Source organism: Notamacropus eugenii, chromosome 2 (assembly GCF_028372415.1).
Source record: "Notamacropus eugenii isolate mMacEug1 chromosome 2, mMacEug1.pri_v2, whole genome shotgun sequence".
NCBI classification, from domain to species: Eukaryota; Metazoa; Chordata; class Mammalia; order Diprotodontia; family Macropodidae; genus Notamacropus; species Notamacropus eugenii.
In genome coordinates this window covers 2529423-2553643 of record NC_092873.1, presented here as the reverse complement: position 1 = coordinate 2553643, position 24221 = coordinate 2529423, and the positions used below count along the sequence as shown (strand labels likewise).

The window sequence follows — 24221 nt, the reverse complement described above, 5'->3', positions numbered from 1 at the left end:
AGGGTTAAGTGACTTGCCCAGAGTCACACAGTCAGTAAGTGTCTGAGGTTGGATATGAACTCCAGTCTTCCTGATTCCAAGCCCAAAATTCTATCCATCGTGCAGCCTAGCTGCCCCAAATGTGAAATTACATGATTTAATTGGCTTGCATGTGTGTGTCTTCAATGTGATATAGGGAGGGGTTTTCTTCAAATTCTCTTGAAACCTAGTAGTCTTTTGGGATATCTCCAGTTCTTTCAAGTACGTCTTTGAATTTCTATAATGCCAATGTACTCACTCTAAACATACCTTGACTGGTTGTGACTCCCCGAGCACAAAAAGTGGTCCCATGTCAATATCTGGGTCTTTGGGATAGATATTCGGCTTTGCATGATGCTGGAAGTGACGATAGTTCCACCACTTGGCTGACATGCCCTTAGGAGGAAAGAAGCTTCAGCAACAGGAAAATTTTGGTTGAATCCAAGTTGTAATCTGCTCAAATCTCATCCCATTCTATTCCGTTCTTGCCCTTCCCTTCCCTCCCCTCCCTTTATTTTTCTTTCCCTACTTTTCCTTTCCCATCCCATCCAATCCACCCAATAAATATTCTTTATATAACTACAAGCTGCCATTAGAAACCTGATGAATATCTTTGCCTAGTCAAAAGTATGTGTGCCTCTCAAACTCTTAATCTGCTGAAATGCCAAATAATAAATTGGGAGGGGCATTGTTATAGCTTGATAACAAGTGATAGTTATCTGGGTATGTGACTAACATAACACTCCCTCATACGTGTAAAACAAATTTCTCAGATGTGGTTGAGCTAACTCCCACTGTACTGGGAGTTAGGGCAGTTATTAGTATGTCTCTATGGATATAGGGGAAACTGAGGCTCAGAGAAGTTAATTAGCGGCAGTGGCAGAACAATACCCAGGTATTATGGTCCAGAAGAAATGTGTCAGAAAATTATGGTCTCTCCAAATGCTTGAGCAGGAATGGACCCATCAAGCTCATCTAGCTTAGGGATTCTAAAGATGGGGCCCATGAACTTAAAAAAAAAATTAATGAGTATACTTTAATATGATTGGTTTCTTTTGTAATCTTGTGTAATTCTAGACCTTTAAATATCTCATTCTGAGAAAGGTTCCATAAAATTCATCAGGCTACTAAAGAAGTTTATGTAACAAAAAGATTAAGAATTTCTCATTTAGCCTAACTCTCTTTATTTTAATAAGAAGAAAACTGAGGCCCAGACAGGGGAATCAATTTGCACAGGGTTTGGCAACTAATTAATGGCAGCTCTCAGACTCCTTCCTTGCTCCTTTATTTCATATCCCACTTGAGTGGTCTTTTCACTATACATCTTCCTCCTTTACATGGAGCCAAAGAGACCTCAAAAGCTTTTCTTGGTCTAGTTGTCAGCTTTCACAAAACCAATACCTCAGTGAGTAAGCATCTATTTGAAAACACCTCCAAGGTAAGAAAGTGCACATTTGCATCATGTCCATTTCCTTGATCTTATAATATTTTTCTCTGCCCTCATGTCATTTCCTCCTTAGAAGATACTGCTAAAATCCTACTTCTTATCTTTCTGGGAAACTTTCCTAATAGTGGATCTAATCAAAGGTGTAAGATAAATGGCAGACTATAGATTTTTAAATTTTTCAGACTGTAATTGACTTTAGACAACAGTGTGGTAGCTGGAAATGATCTGAGAGAGCACATGGTTCAAACCTCACATTTGATATTGGGTTGATGAAAATGAAACTCAGAGAATTCAAGTGACTTGTTCAAAGACTCACTGTTCCCTAGTTGGAAGATCTGTGATTCTTGACTCCTAGTCCAGCACTATTTCTACCACAGAATCCCGCTTAAGAGCTTTTGAACTTTTTATCCCATCTCCTATCACCATGTAGTGAACAGACTATTAACTCTGGAGGCAGAGGACCTGGCTTCCAATCTTGTATTAGCTGTTTGCTACTGTAGAATGGGGAGGTGGGAATAGGTGATTGTTAAGGTCCCTTTTAACTCTGACTCTCTGATCCTATGGGATTCAGCATTTCCATGAGTCCATCTTGTGGTCAATGCCCACTCTTAGTGAACAAACAGACTGTGTCTCCTTTGACCAGTGAGGGAAGTTAGACAGAGATCTAGGTTATATGGCTCCTTACAAAAGTCACAGTAAGGTGTGGGGGAGCAGGGAGAGAAATACCCAGGTCTGGCTTGAAAGCCTTATTTCTCTCCAGCAGCTGCTCTAGATGACCTATCAAACACCTTTGGAACCAAAGACTGTCTCCAACTGGTTATTATGAAAGCAGTGTGGGAAATAGCCATGGGGAGCTATCAGATAATTTCAAAACAAGTTGATACGGAGTCCTGTTCACTGCCTAGCACATATGTTGCTTGGGATGTCCTTAAAGAGGAAGAGAGGAAAGATGTGACTTGGCATCAACAATTCTGGCAGATTATTTCACTAATGAGCACTTTACTTCTCCATCTACAAAATGGGAATCATGCATGACCTTTTCTCTGTATCTCAGGGCTATTGTGAATATAGCATTAGATAATTAGAGTTAAATCCCTGGCAAATATAGAGGATGAGTGGTGGTGATTGAGAGTCCATGTCTCTAAGAGAGAAGACCCGGATTTACTCCCTAGTAGTTGAATGAACTTGTACAAGATCATAACCTCTCACTTCCTCATCTGTCAAATAGGCATGATGTTATGACCAGTCAGAAATTATTGATTTTATTTCCATGGTTGACATTTACTATCCATGTCACTGAGGGCAATTCTCAGCTTAGATTTAGATGTTTTATTTTTGAGCTAGTATGGACCACAGAGTTCATAAAGTTTAACTGCTTCATTTTGAACATGAGGAATCTGAGTCCTAGATAGGTAATGGTCATGATGACTAACGATAATAACTAGCATTTATGCAGCATTTTAAGGTTTGTAAAGAGCTTTATAATTATTATCTCATTTAATCTTCACAATAACCCTGAGAGGCACATACTATTATTATCTCCATTTTTTAATGAGGAAACTGAGATTGAGAGAAATTAAATGACTTGCCTAGTGGTCATACAGCTGGTATTACAGGCAGTACTTGTACACAAAATAAGTGAAACGCAGAATATGAACCAGATCCTTTGTGATTTCCACTCTACCATTAGTTCATTTTACAAAGAACTTTCCTTAGCTAGAAAGAACTAATTTTAACAGCACCATTTTATAGCCGAGGAAATTAAGGCTCACAGAGTTTAATGACTTGTGAACATCACACCATAAGCCAGAACCCAGGTTTCATGAGTCCAAAACCACTGGGCACTGCAGGGTCACCAGATATTTAAATTCAACTGATCCTGTTTCCTAGTTTGTCAAGTGAGAATAATGATGCTAAAGGAGAGTAATTCACATTAATGTAGAGTTTTAAGGAGTATAGAGAGATTTTTCCACAGTGAAGTCCTAAAACAGGAAATGCATGAAATGTGATGTCATTTGATAGATGAGGAAACTGACTTCAGGGGTGAGATGATTTGCTGCTCGTGGTCATGCAGAAAACAAGCTAGGAGTCAGATCTAGATTTTCAGACTCTAAATTCAAGGCTCATGTACTTAAACTACCCTTTCACAGAACAATTGTGATCCAAATCGAATGTTCTTTCTTTTACATTGCAATGTATTCATAGGGAGAGACTACTTGGCCTGTGGATATTGGTGGGTTATTTGGATTTTTCAAGGCAGATGTCAAAGAGAATCCATAAAATTCACTATAAATATGCAACATATCACTTCATCTCACAGTTTTCTCATCTCTTAAATGGAGTTAATATTTATACTATCCATCTCATAGGGCTACAGCATGCAGCACTTTCTAAAAATATAAGCTGTTAGTACTAGGTATTTAAATACTTTGTTTTTTTCCCATTCTTTCTCACTCATCAAAATGACAAGGATTGTTTAGAACTTTGTATTAAGTAGGAATTAATAGGAAGTAAGTAATTATCTCTTAGGCCTGCATGACTTAGGGCTGGGGTTTCCCAAAATCCATCTCAAGTGTTGTGAGAACTTTTCCTTCCTTCATAGTTCAGAAGCATTGAAGGAATACATAAGGACCTCCTCTGAATTGTCAGTACCTTCAGATGTCCCATCACAAAATAATGCATGAGGTGATTCCACCTGGATTTCTTAAATATGGAGAGATGTCCTGTGTCATGCTGCAAAAATGAAGCTTGAGCCTAAGGGACAAGGAGAAGTTAAAATTGTGGTGAAACTGACAGAAGAGCTGAGAAAGCTTGGAATATGGTTCAGTGGCAGACAGTTTCTGTCTTGGTATCTGTTGTGCAAGGACCAGAATTACTAAGTTTGGAGTGACCAAATGAGACTGGCCACCAGATGAAAATATTGGGGTCTATTGCAACTCTCAGAAATTATTTTCTAAATAACCAAGGAATTGTCATCTGCTTTGGTGAACTAGTTATATTATCACAATAGTATCATATCATTTAAAACTAAAAGGGGCCTTAGAGTTCATGAAGTTAAACCCCCTAATTTCTCACATGAAGCTAAGGCACAGAGAGGGGACAGGTAATACACAAGGTCATGTGTTAAGAAGCATAGACAGGATTAGAACCTCAGGTCTCTGACTCTAACCCGATATTCCTTCTTTTACAGCATGCTGAATTTTTTAGAGGGGAGAACTTGGCCTAATGATCTTGGGGCTGTTGTTTAGTCATTTTTAGTTGTGTCCGATTCTTCACGATTCCATTTGGAGTTCTCTTGGCAAAGGTACTGGAGTGATTTGCCATTTCCTTCTCCAGCTCATTTACAGATGAGGAACTGAAGCTAACAGGGTTAAGTCATACAGCTAGTAAGTGTCTGAGGTCAAATTTGAACTCAACCAGATGAGTCTTCCTGACCCCAAGCCAATACACCATCTAGCTGCCCTGTTGATCTTGGAGACAATTCTGAATTTCAAGATATTTCTAAAAGAGATTCAACTCTGTTTAATAAACACCTATTATCTGTTTGCTTTTTCCAAGACTGTGTGCTCAGTCCTAGGGAAAGAAAAATGAGACAACAGAGTTGCTATATTCAAGTAACTTACTTGTTGTCCTAAGGGACATAGGGAGGGCATGGGATGTATATAAAAGTATATGACAAAAACTAGAGTGTGATAAGGGTAAAAAACAGATGAAAACAACCTTGGTGTGGTGGAGAGACAAGACTGAGGTTATGGAGTATTCAATGGATCCAATTAGAGGGCATTGCGTATATATGGTGGCTAATGAAGGCCTGGGCATAGGCAAGAGAAAGGGGTGCTAGACCTTCTGCCCAAGGATTGAATTTTTCAGAGAAATTCTTACCTGGGAAACTGTGAGTAGAAAAGAAATAAGCAGTGTAATGAGCCAACCATTGCCAAAGCTTCTCAGTATGAACCAAACACAAACTTCCAAAAACAGAATCTGGATGAGATGCATGAAGAAAAAGAGGAGACTGGGCTCCAGCAATTTCTGGTCCTCAGCTGTCTTCCTCAGGGCCCTGAAATCTTCCACCAACTGGGTCTGAAAAGGGAAAATGGGTCAATGGGATTCAGAATGACTCTTACTTCACTGATGTCCTTTGTCTCATTCCCTTCAATTCAGAAAAACTCTCCCCAGCTTCTATAGTCAGATAGGCAATTAACACTCATTAAGTATGTACCAGGTGCCAGGTACTGGGTATCCAGAGTAAAAACATAGAACTACTTCCTCTGGGAGACACAAAATGTTTTCATTTTAATTAATTTAATAATTTTAATTTTAATATTTTAGAGATGCAGTGGCTGTCAGTGCCTAGCTGGCCTGGCTGTACTTGAAGAAAACACCCATCATCTTTAACAGACTCAACAGGCTTTGCTGAAGACTTTCAATGAAGGATAACTCAAGGATAACTCAAGGTCTCCTGGCAATAGCTAATTTTACTCATTCAAAGGAATGGAGGTATCTTCTCATATCTCTTTTTTGGAGACACTTTTGTCCTTGGTAATTTCACATTAATTTATGAATTTCTTTTTTAAAAATAACATTTTATTTTCCTCCCCAATTACACATAAAAACAATTTTTAACACTTTAAAAAGGTTTTGAGCTACAAATTCAATTCCTGTCTCCCTCCCCTCCCCTTCCCTGAGATGGTTAGCAATGTGATATAGGCTATATATGTGCAATCCTGTAAAACATTTCCATATTAGTCATTTTGTGCAAGAAGATGAACAATAACAAAAAAAGAACATGAGAACAAAAGAAGGAAAAAAGAAAGGAAGAAAGAAAGAAAAAATAGTATATTTCAGTGTGTGTTCAGACAATATCAGTTCTCCTGTGGGATTGTTTTGGATCAATTTATTGCTGATAATAGCTAAGTCATTCCCAGTTGGTCAGTGTACAATACTGTTGTTACTGTGTACAATGTTCTCCTGGTTCTGCTCACCTCATTTTGTTTCGGTTTATGTAAATCTTTCCTGGTTTTTCTGATATCATCCTGCTTGCCATTTCTTATAGAAGAATAAGAAATATATTATATTATATACTTATTATTATAATATTATATATTATTATTATATTATACATTATTATTATTGTATTATATTCTAGCCAATCAGAGGGAGAGGACACAGGGACAGAGGGTATTTTTAATATGTGAAGTCTGGAACTGGAGTGAATTCAAATATTAATCACCTCATTTTACAGATGAGTAAATTGAGACTTAGATGAACTGATTTGCTCATTGTCATACATCTAGTTAAATATCTTGTACCTTTTAATTTTTGTGGCACATTTTGTGATGGTGAGGGTGATGGTGAGAGTTGAGAAATTCAAGGTATCAATAACTTTTGCAAAAATGCTCTGTCTTACTAATAACAAAGAAAATACAACTCAGAACAACTTGGAGGTTCCACCTCATGCCTGTTGGACTGTCAAAGATTATAAAAGAGGAAAATGACAAATGGTGGAGAGGCTATGGGAAAACAGACATACTAGCACACTTTTGATGGAACTATCCATTTGTTCAGCCATTCTGGAAAACAATCTGGAAATATGTCTATCAAGTTACCAAACTATATATGCTCTTTGACCCATCTACATCACTATACCATACTATACCATACTATACCATGCCTACTATACCATAAAGAAATCAAAGAAAGAGGAAAAGGATCTCTATGTACAAAAATCCTTATAGCAACTCTTTTTATTATAGCCAAAAGTTGTAGTATAGGAATGTAATGGGATATTATAGTGTCATGAGAAATGATGAAATGGGCAATTTCAGGCACAGCTCAGCAGAGTTTTAGGAACTGATGCAATGTAAACTAAGTAGAACTAGGGATATAATTTATGTAATGATAAAACAAATTAGCGAGAAAAAACTTTAAAAGACTTTTGAACCCTTATCACTGTAATGATAAACCATAAGTTTATGAATGTCATTCATCCCCTGTCAGGGAGGTGATAGACTTAAATGCAAACAGAAGCATACAATTTGAACATGGCCAATGTAGGAATTTATTTTGCCATATTAAGGATGTGTTAAAAGATTTGTTTTTCTCTCCTTTTCTTTTCCTCTTAACTTGTTCAGTTTGGGGGGATATGGAGTGGAGAAGATGAATAAAGAAATTGTTTAGTTTTTAAAAAAGAAGCCATTTAGTCCAATCCTTGAGGAACATGTACTGCTTTGTTTTTTTCTTTGCATTTTCAGTGGTTAGCACAAGGCCAGGCATGGTGTAGCTGCTTAATGAACACAGTTATTGATTGATTGATTGATCTCAAGACCTCTCTAAAAATAGGACAGGTTTGTCATGGTTTTGACTGGTGGAGGGAGGAGTCAGGTAACTTGGAGCCTAGCCCTAGCTGTTACCTTAATATGGGCAAATTATCCAGCCTTTCTGAAGTGGAATTTTCCTATCTATAAAAACAGGACAATAATATTTGCACAATTTACCTGTCAGTACTCTTATGTGGAGATGAGATGATGCACGTAAATGTACTCTGTAAAGAGCTATGTATATAGGCAATAAGGTGTCAGTGGCTTAAACCTCAGATCAGGATGAAAAGAGTTTGAATCCTTCTCATGACACAAAACTAATTGTATGACTTTTGGAAATTTGCTTAACCTTTCATGATCTCAGTCTCCTACACTCGTACCAGCAGATGTATTGGTGCATATGTATTGGTAGAGATTTGCCATACCAATATAATCATAAATTTGGACAAAGAAATTATATAAATGTTAGATATTTTAATGATAATTATCTTTAAAATTTTTTTTATCTATGATTTAATCTATGGGCTATTAGCTGACTCCCTCAACTTATTCTACTAATATCAGCATCTGCCCTGTATTTCACCAACTTAGAGGTTTTTTTTTTTTTTTTGAGGCAATTGAAACTTGCCCAGGGTCACACAGCTACTAAATGTTTGAGGCTAGATTTGAACTCAGGTCCTCCTGATTTCGGGACTGCTCCTAGATCCCATCACTTAGCTGCCCCATAGAGAGTTTTTTAGGGGCATTGAGACTTTAGATGACTTATCTCAGATCTCAGAGTCAGTAGATTCTGGAGGCAGGACCTCCTGACACTGAAGCCAACTTTCTATTCACCGTGAAATGTTTTCTCTTATGATTACCAGAAATAAAAATCTAATTGTTGAATAAACTCACTTTGGAAGGATTACTACCTAGTCTGTGTGATCTTGCCTTTTTCTCAGAGAGTAGTATCCTAGATATGCTCCAGCCAGGCATTAATAGACACATGATGATTCAATGCTTTTTGCTCTACTCCAAGGGCAGTTGCTATGATCTATACAAGTTGCAAGGTTGGAAGATGATATATGGGAAAGTATATAAAAGTGTATGGATATAACCTCCCTCTCTTCCTTCTTTCCTCCTTTTCCCCTGTTAAATTTAACTGAGGCGTTCATCACTGGTGGCTAGGGATGTGTTACAACACATCAGAATGAGGACTGAGCCAAAAGCATTAGGAAAGTGATGTTCTCACCCCTCAGGGATATGACTAGATGCCTGAGAGTAAGATATAGCTGGTTTCCCTCTTGGAGAGGGAATCCAGAGTCCTCAGGAGGCATAGCTGAATAAATGTGTCTATTACCTTTAAGGACTTTCAACTTTCATATTCGTTTCCCTCTACATTGAAAGCCACAGCACCAAGTCTTGGTTGTTCTCCCCTGCAGATAGGTAGTTCTGGGTTTTTCATTAATGTTCAGCAGCAGTTTCATTCAGATGGACCCAAAGAACTCCCTAACACACAAATGGCTCCTGGAGAATGTCCCAAGCAATCATTGCTCTTTGGAGTGGAGATTGCACTTACATTCTTGTTTGTTTCCTGACTGGGTTCCCCAGGGGCCAGTTCCCCAATCAGCAGGTGCTTTAGGTACTTCTGCACCACAGCCTGGTCCAGGTGCATGGCCAAGAAGACATCCTGGAATGGGAAGAACAGAGGAGGAAAGAAAGAAACATTATTTTTGTAAAGATCAGTTAGACTTGTTCCATCATCCTTGTAAGTTTTCCCCTTCCTAGGGGCTTAACTTACTGCCATCACAACCCATTAGGGATCCCTCCAGAGTCCCTCTGTTCAAATGCTGAATAATCCTTTTTAGGAGGGATTGACAAAATAATAATCTTGAAGAATGAAAAGGTAAAAAAATACATCTGAAACTAGTCACTTCATTTAATAAAGTCAGAATGAAAAATCTTCTTTGCAAATTGTAGGTGGGGCCACTTTGAAAGAATTTGGTACATGAAAACCTGCCAAAATGGAGAGAATATTCACATATTACAAAAAATGATTAGTCAAAGAAAGCTCTTATGAAACAATTCTTCACTGTATAGAAAGTCCTTTGAGCAAAAGGATTCTTAGATTTAGGACCTCACCAGTTTCCTTTAAATACCAAGAGTCCCCAATGAATTTTAAACAGATAGTGTGGTATGATAGCTATAGGATCAGATTTATAGTCAAGAAGTTCTGGGCTTGAATTCTGCCTTACATACTTCCTAATTAACCCTGAGCAAGTTACTGTCTTTCTGGACCTCAGTTTCCTTCTCTCTAAAATGGGGATAATAATAGCCCCTAAGCATTAAAATAGCACCTATTTTATAGGACTGTAGGAAGATCCAACAAGATAACATATAATCTTGCAAATCTTAAAGTGCTGTAGATATATCAACCATGTTAATAAGTATTATTCTAACAAACTTAGTATTATATAATTTTAAAGACTATATCTACTCTGTAAAGAGTGGTAACCTACCTAAGCAACAAATTAGAATTGTGGGAGGTAAAGTCTTCCTATTATTTCTCTCTACTGACTTTGAAGAAAAATATCTAATATTTATATAGCATTAAATATGTACCAAGTACTGTGCTAAGCACTTTATAATTATGACCTTATTTGATCCTCACAATAACCCTGGAAGGTAGATAGTTCTATTATCCTCATTTTAGATAAGAAATTGAAGAAAGCAGAGGTTGGGTGATTTTTCCAGAGTCACACAATTAGCAGTGTCTGAGACCAGGTTTGACCAGGTCTTTGACAAGGTCATCTTCATGACTTTGGCCCTGTTGCTCTATAAATGATTGTATTGGTCTTCTTGGGCCAGGGACAAAGGCAAATCACTCCCTGATCATGTGTGTTTAGTCATGAGCCCAGGACATCATCTTTACCCATAGATCACTCCAATAATATGCAGAACATATGTATAGATATGAAAAAAAGGAACTCTGGATGCATCTGATGTAATCCCTTTATTGTATAAACAAATTAAGTCCTTGGGAGCTAGAAACTTGCCCAAGTCCACACAGTGTATAAAGAGCAGCTGTTAAGCTAAAATACAGATTTCTAACCACCATATCACACTTTCTCTTAGTGAAATTTTTCTTATCACCTTCACTGGAAAGGGACATCATAAAGGGATTAGAGCACACAATTCAGCATCAGCACAACACTGAGTTCAAATCCCACCCACTTCTGCTATTTTCTCGTCCTGGAAACATGGGTGATTCATTTACTCTCCCGGAGCCAAAGTTTCCCAATATGTAAAATAGAGAAGATAATAATGCTCATCTGTCTACCTTACAGGGCTATTAATAATGTTCACATGAGATAGCACGTGTTAAGTTCTTTGCAGATATTAAAATGGAGAGCGATAGGAATGGAAGCTATAAAAATTATTTTCCTGTCAAATCCTGAAAATATTTAAACAGTGAAAAACTCAGGCTTGACTTGTTCATTAGATCATAGGATTATATGATGATGAAAGTTTTAGAGTTTATAAGGCACAAAGCAAACTAGAGAAGTGAACTATCCTCATTAGTGAAATGAAAATTGGATTAGGAAAGAAGACCCATGCCACTAGCTATCTGGGTGACCTTTGGGACTAAATGAGGGGACTGGATCTCTTCTAGCTTTTGGCATTCTGTATTTTACGTTCTACATTCTCTCCCAGTTCCATCACTCTATGTTCTAATGTATTTTCTACCTCTGACATTCTCTGTTCTAAGGTCCCTCTCAGCTTTGTTCTAAAAGAAATTCCAGTGCTGTTAGTCTGTTGTCTATGTTTTAAGTCTCCTTTCAGTAATAGTAATAATAATTAAAATTCCTATAGTAGCTACTATGTGCCAGACATTGTGCTAAGCTCTTTTTATAAATATTATCTCATTGGATCATCACAAAAACGTAGTAAGGGTACATAGTATTATTATACCAATTATGGATATGAAGAAACTGAGGTAGGCAGAGTTTGAGTGACTTACCCAGGGTCAAACAACTACAAAATGCCTGAGACCAGACTTGAAATCAGGTGTTCTTGATTCCAGGTCTGGTATTCAATCCCCTTTGCCACCCATTTTGTGTCCCAAACCCAGATTTAGAATCTGTAAAGTACTGATTGTGGATAAGATATAGTGAGCAAGCAAAATAATCAGATGGAAGAAGTCTGAATTTCTGAATAAGTGCACACTCTTGCGTCTTCAGTTTGATGAGGTGAAATGATGGCTGGATTTGGGATAAGAAGACAAGACTTCAGGCCTTAGTTCTACGACTTCCTTGTAAAGCCTTAGTTTCCTCATCTAGAAAGTTGGAATAATAATACATGTAAAGTATTGTGTAAGGCCCAAATTAGTAATTGCATTTTAAAAACATAAGCTCTTATTACTATTTTGGGCATTCCTCCAGAGACACAGTACAATGCACAGACATAAATATTTACCTGTTTTTATTGTTTCTTCAGAGCTTTAATGGGAAAGATAGTCCAATCCCTTTATGGCCAATACCCCACATTTTTCTATTACAGAAAGATTTTTTAGAAAAAAATAGCACTTCTGGAATAATATTCATTACAGTGAAATTCCAGGATAAAAAAATAATTTGCATAGTCTTCTGACAAGACAGCTCATGTGATGGGATATTACATTTAAAACATGAAAATCTGACTTTTCTTCCCAATATGGCACCAAATGTGAAGAAGAAAACAGTTGTCCCTCCCAAGAAAAAAGCCAGGTCAGTGTCCTATTAGGACAAAAAGTCAACACTGAAAAATGTACATAGCTACAAAAAAGGCAGAAAAAAGGAAACTCTCTCAAGGAAAAGCAACTGATCTAGATAGATTCAGCAGAGATAATTAAAAATTATTGGATTACTTGAAAGCCATGGTAAAAGAAAAGAGCTTGGACATCATATTTCAAGAAATTGTCAAGGAAAACTTCCCTGATTCCTAGAACTAGAAGGCAAAATGGAAATGGAAAGAATCTGCCAATCACCATCTGAAGAACATCCCAAAATGGTTCTCAGGGAATATTTATAGCTAAATTTCAGAGTTCCTAGGTTAAGGAGAAAATACTTCAAGCAGTCAGAAAACAACAATTCAAATACTGTGGAGTCACAATCAAGATTATACAGTATTGAGCAGCTTTTTCACTAAAGGAATGAAGGGCTTGGACTATGTTTCAGAAAGCCAAGGAGCTAAGATTACAGTTAAAAATCAGCTTAACCACTGAGATTGTATACAATCCATTAATGGAAAAGTTGGATATTCAATGAAATAGAGGACTTTTAAGTATTCCTGATAAAAAGACTGGAGAGAAGATGGTGGAGTAGAAAGACACACATACGCTAGCTCCGAACCCACAGTCCATAAAATATCTGTAAAGAAGAACTCCCAACAAATTCTGGAGCAGTGGAAGCCACAGAACAACTGAGCGGATGAGATTTCTGTTCCAGAGAGCCATGAAAACCTTCCGGGAAAGGTCCGTCACACACTGGACCAGGAGCAGAGCCCAGCCCTGCCTTGACTGTGTGGCACCGAGAGGAGCAGATCCCAGCAGGCTTCAGGGCTCTGGTGGCCGCACAGGTCCCTCCACCCACAGGTGACAAGGGTTGGTGAGAGAGTCTTTTTGGGTGGCCGACAGGGAAGTGGGGTGTCCCTGTGGCTCGGGCCCCCTCAGGAGGCAGCAGCGGGGGCAGCGGTGGGGGTGGCAGTGGACAGGGGCTTCCCAAGCAGCCAGGAGCTTGGATCCATTGTTGAAGGTCTCAGCATAAACTCCCTGAGGGAACTGAGTCCCTTGTGGGGGCCCTGCCCTCACCTGAGCACCTGAACTTAATCTCACATGGAATAGCAGCCTTGCCCCCCGCCCAAAGCCCTGAGGCTGGGAAGCAGCATTTGAATCTCAGACCCCAAGCACTGGCTGGGCAGATCTGGAGGTGTGGTGGGTGTGGAAAAGACATTCAGAAGTCAAGTCACTGGCTGGGAAAATGCCCAGAAAAGGGAAAAAAAATAAGACTATAGAAGGTTACTTTCTTGGTGAACAGATATTTCCTCCCTTCCTTTCTGATAAGGAAGAACACTGCTTACCATCAGGGAAAGACACAGAAGTCAAGCCTTCTGTATCCCACGCACCCAAAATAAATATACCATGGGCTCAGGCCATGGAAGAGCTCAAAAAGGATTTTGAAAATCAAGTTAGAGAGGTGGAGGAAAAATTGGGAAGAGAAATGAGAGAGATGAAAGAACAGCATGAAAAGCAGGTCAACACCTTGCTAAAGAAGACCCCAAAAAATGTTGAAGGAAATAACACCTTGAAAAATAGGCTAACTCAGTTGGCAAAAGAGGTTCAAAAAGCCAATGAGGAGAAGAATGCTTTCAAAAGCAGAATTAGCCAAATGGAAAAGGAGGTTCAAAAGTTCACTGAAGAAAATAGTTCTTTCAAACTTAGAATGGAACAGATGGAGGCTAATGACTTTATGAGAAACCAAGAAATCACAAAACAAAACCAAAAGAATGAAAAAATGGAAGATAATGTGAAATATCTCATTGAAAAAACAAGTGACCTGGAAAATAGATTCAGGAGAGACAATTTAAAAATTATGGGACTACCTGAAAGCCATGATCAAAAAAAGAGCCTAGACATCATCTTTCATGAAATTATCAAAGAAAACTGCCCTGAGATTCTAGAACCAGGGAGCAAAATAAGTATTCAAGGAATCCACAGATCACCACCTGAAAGAAATCCAAAAGGAGAAACTCCTAGGAACATTGTGGCCAAATTCCAGAGTTCCCTGGTCAAGGAGAAAATATTGCAAGCAGCTCGAAAGAAACAATTCAAGTATTGTGGAAATACAATCAGGATAACACAAGATCTAGCAGCTTCTACATCAAGGGATTGAAGGGAGTGGAATATGATATTCCAGAAGTCAAAGGAACTAGGACTAAAACCAAGAATCACCTACCCAGCAAAACTGAGTATAATACTTCAGGGGAAAAATTGGTCTTTCAATGAAATCGAGGACTTTCATGCATTCTTGATGAAAAGCCCAGAGTTGAAAAGAAAATTTGGCTTTCAAACACAACAATGAAGAGACGCATGAAAAGGTAAACAGCAAAGAGAAGTCATAAGGGACTGACTAAAGTTGAACTGTTTACATTCCTACATGGAAAGACAATATTTGTAACTCTTGAAACTTTTTAGTATCTGGGTAGTGGGTGGGATTACACACACACACACACACACACACACACACACACACACACACACACACAGAGACAAAGAGGACAGAGTGAATTGAATAGGATGGGATCACATCTTAAAACAATGAAATTAAGTGGTGAAAGAGAAATATATCGGGAGGAGAAAGGGAGAAATGGAATGGGGCAAATTATCTCTCATAAAAGAGGCAAGCAAAAGACTTTTTAGTGGAGGGAAAAAGAAGGGAGGTGAGAGAAAAACATGAAGTTTACTCTCATCACATTCCACTAAAGGAAGGAATAAAATGCACACTCATTTTGGTATGAAAACCTATCTTACAATAAAGGAAAGTGGGGGAGAAGGGGATAAGCAGGGCTGGGGGGAAGGATGGAAGGGAGGGCAATGGGAGGAGGGAGCAATTTGAAGTCAACACTCTTGGGGACGGACAGGATCAAAAGAGAGAATAGAAGCAATGGTGGGCAGGATAGGATGGAGGGTAATATAGTTAGTCTTACACAACACAACTATTATGGAAGTCATTTGCAGCACTACACAGATATGGCCTATATTGAATTGCTTGCCTTCCAAAGGGAATGGGTGGGGAGGGAGGGAAGAAGAGAAGTTGGAACTCAAAGTATTAGGAACAACTGTCGAGTACTGTTCTTGCCACTAGGAAATAAGAAATACAGGTAAAGGGGTATAGAAAGTTATCTGGCCCTACAGGACAAAAGAGAAGATGGGGGCAAGGGAAGGGAGGGATGTTAGAAGAGAGGGCAGACTGGTGATAGGGGCAATTAGAATGCTCGGTGTTTTGGGGTGTGGGGAGGGGACAAATGGGGAGAAAATTTGGAACCCAAAATTTTGTGAAAATGAATGTTAAAAGTTAACTAAACTAATAAAAAAATAATAAAAAGACTGGAGAACAGAAAATTTGATTTTTAAATGCAAGACTGAAGAGAAGCATAACAGGGTAAATGGTATAGAGAAAACACAAGGGATTCAATAAGATTAAACTATTTACAGTATTACATGGAAAGTTACATACTTGTAACTTTTAAGAACTTTATTCTTATTAGGGCAGTTAGAAGGATATAAGTATACAGAGGGTGGGAGTATAAATTGAGGACGATGAAATAATTAAAAAAAACAAAAATAAGGGCTGAGAAAGAGGAACTCATTGTGAGAAGAAGGAAAAGATAGGTAGAATGGAGCAAATTATTTCCACTGAAGAGGTGTGAAAAACCTATTACAATGGAGGAGAAGATGGGGTGTGGTAGTCAGCAATGCTTTAACCTTATTCTTACTGAAATTGCTGAAAGAGGGAATAACATAGACACTCAGCTGGGCATAGAAATATATCTTACCCTACAAGGAAGTAGGAGGGGAGGAGGATAAGAGAAGGGACACTGATAGAATAAAGGGCAGTTTGGGGGAAGTGGTGGACAGAAGAAAAGTAGGGACAGGGTGAAAGGAGAGAGAGAGAGAGAGAGAGAGAGAGAGAGAGAGAGAGAGAGAGAGAGAGAGAGAGAGAGAATGAAAATGAGAATGAAGAGGGGAAATTAAGATTGAATGAAATACACAGAATTCATAATTGTGAATGTGAATGGGATGAACTCACTCATAAAATAGAAGAGGATAGCATCATGGATTAAAAACAAGAATCCTGTAATATCTTGTTTGCAAGAAATATATTAGAAGCAGAGAGACACACAGAGTAATTGTAAAAGGCTGGAGTAGAATATATTATGCTTCAGCTGAAGTAAAAAAAGCAGGGGTAGAAATCCTGATTTCAGATAAAACATAAGCAAAAATAGATCCAATTAAAAGAAATAAGGAAGGGAGCTACATCTTGCTAAAAGGCATGTTAGACAATGAGGTGATATCAGTACCAAACCTCTATGCACCAATTGGCATATCAACCAAATTTTTAGAGAAGTTAAATGAGTTACAGGAGGAAATCAGCAGTAAAACTATACTAGTGGGGGACCTCAACTTTCTACTCTCAGAAACAGATAAACCTAACCCCCCAAAAATAAGAAAGAAGTGAAGAAGGTGAACAGGATCTCAGAAAAGTTAGATATGATAGACCTTTAAGAAAAATTGAGTGGGAATGAAAAGGAATATACTTTTTTTTATCAGTGGAACATGGTATCTACACAAAAATTGTTCAGGTATGAGGGCATAAGAAAATCTTATAATGCTGAAGTGCAGAAATATTAAATACATTCTTTCCAGATGGTAATGCAATAAAATTACATTCAATAAAATGCTATGGAAAGATAGACTAAAATTTAATTGGAAAATGATCATCTTAAAGAAAGAATGGGCCAAAGAACAAATCATAGAAACAATTAATAATTTCATTAAAGAGAATGACAACAATGAGACAAAATTCCAAAATTTGTGAGGAGCAGCTAAAGCAATAATTAGGGAAAAACTCATATCTCTTAATGCTTACATGAATAAAATAGAGAAAGAATGGATCAATGAATTGGGCATGCCACTAAAACAAATTAAAAGTTCCCCAATTAAACACTAAATTGGAAATCCAGAAAATCAAAGGAGAGATTAATAAAACTGTAAGTAAGAAAACCATTGAGCTAATTTATAAAACCAGGAGCTGAGCTTATGGAAAAATTAAAATAAATAAAATACTGCTTGACTTGATTTAAAAAATTAAAGGAGAAAACCAAATTGCCATTATCAAAAATGTAAAGCGTGAATTCACCACCAATGAAAAGGGAATTAAAACAATTAATAGGAGATATTCTGCTTAATTATATGATTATAAACCTGACAATCTGGGTGAAATGGATGAATATTCATAAAATCACAAATTGCTCAGATTAATAGAAGAGGAAATAGAATAATTAAATAATCCTTTCTTAGAGAAAGAAATTGAGCAAGCTATCCATGAATTCCCTAAGGAAAACCCCAGGGCCAGGACAGTTCACAAGTCAATTCTCCCCAACATTTAAAGAACCATTAATTCTACTGCTATATATGTTATTTGGAAAAATAGGTGAAGAAGGGGTCCTACAAAATTTCTTTTATGATACAAATATGGTACTGCTACTTAAACCAGGAAGAACAGAAACAGAGAAAGAAAACTACTGACCAATTTCCCTAATGAATATTGATGCAAAAATGGTAAATAAAATTCTAGCAAGGAGATAATAACAATACATCATAAGGATCATACATTATGGCCAGGTGGGGTTTATATCATGAATGAAAGGCTGGTTCAATATTAGGAAAATTATAAGAATAATTGACAATATCAATAACAAAAACGACAGAAATCATGATTATCTGACGCAGAAAAATCTTTTAACAAAATAAAATATTAAAAATACTAGAGAATATAGGAATAAATGGAACTTTTGTTAAAATAAATCGAATCTAATTAAAACCATCAGCAAGTATTATCCGTAATGAGGATCAGCTAGAAATCTTCCCAAAAAGATGAGTGATGAAGAAAGGATGCTCATTATCACCCCTATTATTCAATATTGCACTAGAAATGTCAGCTATAGCAATAAGAGCAGAAAAAGTAATAGGAGGAATTAGAACAGGCAATGAGGAAACAAAACTGTCACTCTTTGCAGGTGATATGGTGATCCATTTAGAGTATCGTAGAAAATTAACTAAAAACACTTGCTGAAATGATTATCAACGTTAGCAAAGTTGAAGGATAAACCCACACAAATCATCAGCATTTTTATATATTACCAACCAAGTCCAGCAGACAGAGATAGAGAAATTCAATTTAAAGCAAAATATAGATGATATAAAATACTTAGGTGTCTACCTGCCAAAACTGAACACAATTACAAAACACTTTTCACACAAATAAAATCAGATGTAAACAATTAGAAAAATGTCAGTTGCTCATGGGTAGGCAAATACAACAAAAATGACAATTCTCCCTAGATTAATTTATTGGTTCAGTACCATACCAAACTACCAAAAATATTTTATAGAGCTAGGAAAAATAATAGCAAAACTCATCTGGAAAAACAAAAGACGAAGAAAATCAAGGAGAATTAATGAAAACAAACAAGTGAGAAGGAAGGTAGCCTAGCTATACTAGATCTCTGACTACATAAAGCAGTAATCATCAAAACTATCTGCTCTGACTAAGAAATAGAATGATACACAGTAGGAAATGACCATAGTAATCTAGTGTTTGACAAACCCAAAGATCCAAGCTTTTGGGACAAGAACTCACTATTTGACAAGTACTACTGGGAAAGCTAGAAAACAACATGGCAGAAACTAGGTATAGACTATACGCTTATACCGTATACCATGATGAGGTCAAAATGGGTAAATTATTTAGAAATAAAGGGTGATACCATAAGAGAATTAGAGGACCAATACTTTGCCTGTCAGATCTATGGAGAAAGGAAGAATTTATGATGAAACAAAAGAAAAAGAGGATTATGAGGTGTAAAAGACATAATTTTCATGATATTGCATTATAAAGGTTTTACTCAAACAAAACCAAGGCAAACAGGGATAGAAGGAAAGCAGAAAACTGGGAAACATATTTTTTACAGCAAGTTTCTCTGATAAATGCCTCATTTCTCAAATACACAGACAACTGAGTCAAATTTATAAGAATTTACAAGTCATTCCCCAAGTGATAAATTGTTAAAGCATATAAGTAGGCAGTTTTTAGATGAAGAAATCAAAGCTATCTGTAATCACATGAAAAAATGCTCTAAATCACTATTGATTATAGAAATGCCAATTAAAACAAATCTCAGGTACCATCTCACATTCATCACATTGGTAATATGAAATTATGATAAATGTTGGGAAATTGGGACACTAATGTACTCTTGGTAGAATTGTGAACTGTTCCAACAATCACTCTAGAGAGAAATTTGAAACTATACGCAAAGGGCTATAAAACTGTATATCCTTTTACCTAGCAATATGACTGCAAGGTTTGTATCCCCAAGAGGAAAAAATTTAAATTTCCCTCTCTTAGTTTTGGGTGCCTAACAGAAAGAATGTAAAGAGAAAATTTTGAGCTGAACAAATTGCTAGAGAAGGTAGAAGTAAGGGCCTTAGAAAACCTTTCAAATGGGACCATTTAGGATCTTAATATATCCCATGTACTCTTAGAAAAGTACTCCAAGGAGGAAAACATTTTGTCACAGTAACACCATCAATTTTCCCCTCACCAGAGTCTTCTCTGAAAATTGAGGCTAACTTGACCCTGGAATTAATTGTGACTATTAATGCCAACATACTTTAGATCAAGCATGCTCTACAGAAGGTACATACCATCATTTTGATCACTTTCCAGAGAGAAAGGACTAATTTTAATTTGTTTCATGCTATGATGCTGCGGCTATTACTAACAAAACAGGAGTAATATAAATTACATTCAATTTGTTTGTTCCTCATACAATAAAGTTTTCTAACATTATGGAATAATATAAAATGACATTTGGACCACTCAGGAGAATATCTTCATATAGAGATTGCTAGATATTGGAATGAGTTACTGGGAAGCCTATAGAATGTCCCCTCCCATTTTTTTCAACAAACTCATAATACTGGAGTATTATATATAAACCATAAGTTTATATTTCACTTCCTCATTATTGTGTGGAAGGAACTTAGTTTCTCCAGATGACAAAGGGGCACTAACAACTGCAATGAGAAAACTTTGAGTATTATCCATGCTGCAAACTGTATGGTGTCCAAGAGGGAAAAGCATTGGCCATCAAGACACAAATTCTTTGGTCAAGCAGACCTATTATTGCACTCATCTTATATATATTTTGTTTATACAGAGGTTTTTTTTTTTTACGTGATCTCCCCCGTTAGACTGTAGGCTGGCTTCCTGAGATAACAGTCTGTTTTTTTATCTATATTTATGTCCCTTGGTATAGAGCACTTGGTATAGAGCCTGCCACACAGTAGGTACTTAATAATAGCTAACATTTATGAAGTTCTTACTATGCACTTGGTGCAGTGCTAAGTGCTTTTCAATTTTCTCATTCAATCCTCACACTAACCCTACTATTATTATCCTCATTTTATAAATGAGGAAAATGGGGCAAACAGTAGTTAAGTGATCTAGATAGCACAGTGGATAGAACACTTGGCTTGGAATCAAGAAGACTCATCTTCTTGAATTCAATTCTTGCTTCAGACACCTACTAGCTGTGTGACCCTGGAAAGATCACTTCACCCTGCTTGCCTCAGTTTCATCATCTGTAAATGAGTTGGAGAAGGAAGAGATATCCTGGTATCTTTGCCAAGAAAACCTCTAATGGGGCCACAAAAAGTTGGATACAACTGAACAACCATAAACACAACTAGCAAAAATATGAAGCTGAATTTCAACTCAGGTCTTCATGACTTCAGAACCAGAACTCTACCCACCATGCCACTGCTTGCCCCTAAATCCTAGTTGACTCACTGACTGCCTCTCTAATATCTTTATTATGTATATGTGCCATACACACACATGTATATATAATACATGTATTACATATACATTTATATATTGCCTCCTTCAATAGAATGTAAGGTCCTTGAGGCAGGAAGTTTCTCTTTTATCTCTACATCCCCCACACCTAGCCTGTACCTTGTGCATAGTATGTGCTCAATGCATGCTTGTGGACTGTTGAATTTCGCATGAGACTGCAAGTTTGTCTTTTCTAAACTGAAATTTCCCAGATCTTTACACAATACTCTGCATAAAGTAAGGCTCTGATGAGCATTTAATTAGTTTGCATTTTTGAAAATTTGAATGCAAATTACAGTTAATAATTTCCTGGCAATATTCCTGTGAAAGGGGGAGTGGCAAGTTTTCTTATCCTCATTTTACGTATGATGAAACTAAAGCCCAGTCAGGTTCAATGTTTGGCCCATGGTCACATAGTTAGTATGAGTCAGAACCACCCACACCTTTGACTCCAAAGACCTGGGTTTGCATATTATACTCTTCCTATTACACTATGATTTCTGAAAATGAACTAGATAAATACAACATAATTGCTGATCACATTTAGGGAGTTCTCAAGGGTTTTCAAGGCTCTATACATGCATTATATCACCTGATCTTCATAACTTACAGGGAAGAACGAAGATCACAGAGGTTAAGTGACTTCCTTAGGGTCACAGAGCCAGTAATTGTCAGACCAAAACTCTGGACTTCCTAATCCCAAGCCCAATACCCTATTCCATCTAGCTTTTGTTCTTGTGATTCTTTTCTCAGAAAGACTTCACATGGTATGCTATCCAGTTTGTCTACGGGCGGGGTTGAAATTAGCTTTCATCTCCTGGATTAGCGTACTGTCCTTAGGACTTTTCATCAAGTCGTGTTTCTCTATTGGGAAGTGAGAATTCTTAGGGAGTCACCCAGGATTTAAGGTGGAGTTGTGTTTGTATGTAGAGGGGTGGGGCTTAGAGAATTGTTCTGGGCATCAATCAACAATAGGACCTCCTCCCTAACAGTTGTCAAGACCACTCACTGCCCCTGTTTTTATCCCATGAAGTCCAACCTCCTATTCCATGATCTCCACCAGCCCCTTCTAATCCTGGCTTTTCTCTTGCTCCTTTAGAGTCAGGTGATGTAATAAACAGAGTGCTAGACCTAGAGTCAGTAAGACCTGAGTTCAAATTTTGATTACCTCAGACAAATAGACAAGCAAATTTCAGTTTACTCATTTGTAAAATGGATATAATAATATCACCTCCCTCACAGGTTGTTGTGAGGACCAAATGACATAAGGTATATAAAGTGCTTTGTGAACATTAAAGCACTATATAAAGTCCAGCTATTATCGAGCCAATCAGGGGTTCTTTGTCTGAGGAATAATAATAATAATAATAACAATAAGAAGAAGAAGAAGAAGAAGAAGAAGAAGGAGGAGGAGGAGGAGGAGGAGGAGGAAGGGGAAGGGGAAGGGGAAGGGGAAGGGGAAAGGGAAGAAGAAGAGGGAAGGGGAAGGAGAGGAGGAGGAGGAGAAGGAGAAGAAGAAGGAGAAAAGACTGGATAATCACTTGCTGGAGATATTGGAGGGAGAATTCTTGGTCAGATATGGGCTGGGCTCTGAGGGTCTCTGGGGTCCCTTCTAATTCTGGGAGCCTGTGATGCCATGATTTCAGTAATATATGAAGAAAATCTGAAGTACCACAAAATGTATTCTATAAGATTTATTTCCTTGAGGCATCAGCCCAGACATCCTGAAAAACTGGTTATTGGTGGTCATGGTGACAATGGATGGGTGATGTTATAGAGAAATGTTATGGAAACCGAGGGCCTTGGAATGAAGAAGGTCACCAGCCTGAGGTATACCACAGATGAAAAATTAAGAACCAACCTAGGGAGACCTGGAATATTTCAATTTGGGATACTGAGAATCAAGAGTATTGTCTACCTGGGAGCTGGGGGACCTGCTTCTCATTGTGGCTTGGACGTTAATTAGCCCTGTGACTTTGAGCAAGTTCTCTGCCCTCTCTGGCCTTTCTTTTCTCTGCCATAGCAGGTTGGACTAGATGATCTCAATGGCCCAGAATCTCAAAATTTATGATTGAGAATCAGTGGTTTGCAGTTTGCCCTCACATTTAAATTACTGGCCTCACCTTTCTGTTAAGTTCCTCATGGAAAGGTGCAGAAATGTACAAGAAATTGGGATATAGTGGAAAGAACCCTGGACCTAGGAAGAGAGAGATTCTTGTCCTACAATGATCATGCATCTACCCCTTAACCTCTCTTAGTCTCATTCCTTATCTAGAAAATGAGGAGGAGAATCTCTGTAACCACTATCTTACAAAATTGTTATGGTGCTTAAAAGAAAAGGTATGTGAATGATTTTGCAAACCTGAAAGCACTACAAGGTGTCCCCCAAACCTTAGAACTTAAAACTGTGTGAAGACTTTTGGGACACACCATATTTTAATGTAAGCTCATATTAATATCAGGCAGTGAGGTGGCACAGTGGGTAGATAAAGGACTTGGAGTCAGGAAGACCTGAGTTTGAATCCTGCCTCAGGTACCCTCTAGCTGGACAAAGCACTTGACCTTGTACAGAGTCATGTACATAACGGATTCCTAATTAGGATGTATGTGTCCATCCTTCATTGTTGAAGAAGACCATGCCATCAGAGAAATAATGACATGACTTGCACTTGACTTTGTTTTGAGTGAGGGAGGGCTGTGCAGGTTACCAGCTTCACTTCTCCTCCAGAGCCATCTGAA

General features: G+C 37.7%; 1 protein-coding gene and 1 long non-coding RNA gene across 3 annotated transcripts in view; one reads left to right on the top strand and one right to left on the bottom strand.

Moving 5' to 3' along the window:
* The window catches only part of LOC140524246 (uncharacterized), a 173146-nt gene extending 166414 nt beyond the window's left edge, over positions 1-6732 (top strand). Inside the window, exon 5 of the long non-coding RNA XR_011973627.1 lies at positions 5795-6732. This is a non-coding gene — a long non-coding RNA (uncharacterized lncRNA). The remainder of the gene's footprint in view (positions 1-5794) is intronic.
* The window catches only part of LOC140524245 (fatty acid desaturase 2-like protein FADS2B), a 50644-nt gene that overhangs the window by 21467 nt on the left and 4956 nt on the right, over positions 1-24221 (bottom strand). For both annotated transcript variants that reach the window (XM_072638622.1, XM_072638623.1), the window contains exons 2-5: positions 9341-9451; positions 5348-5545; positions 4118-4219; positions 289-414 (exon numbers count right to left, since the gene is read on the bottom strand). In XM_072638622.1, the coding sequence (XP_072494723.1) occupies positions 289-414; positions 4118-4219; positions 5348-5545; positions 9341-9451 (537 nt within the window). The remainder of the gene's footprint in view (positions 1-288; positions 415-4117; positions 4220-5347; positions 5546-9340; positions 9452-24221) is intronic.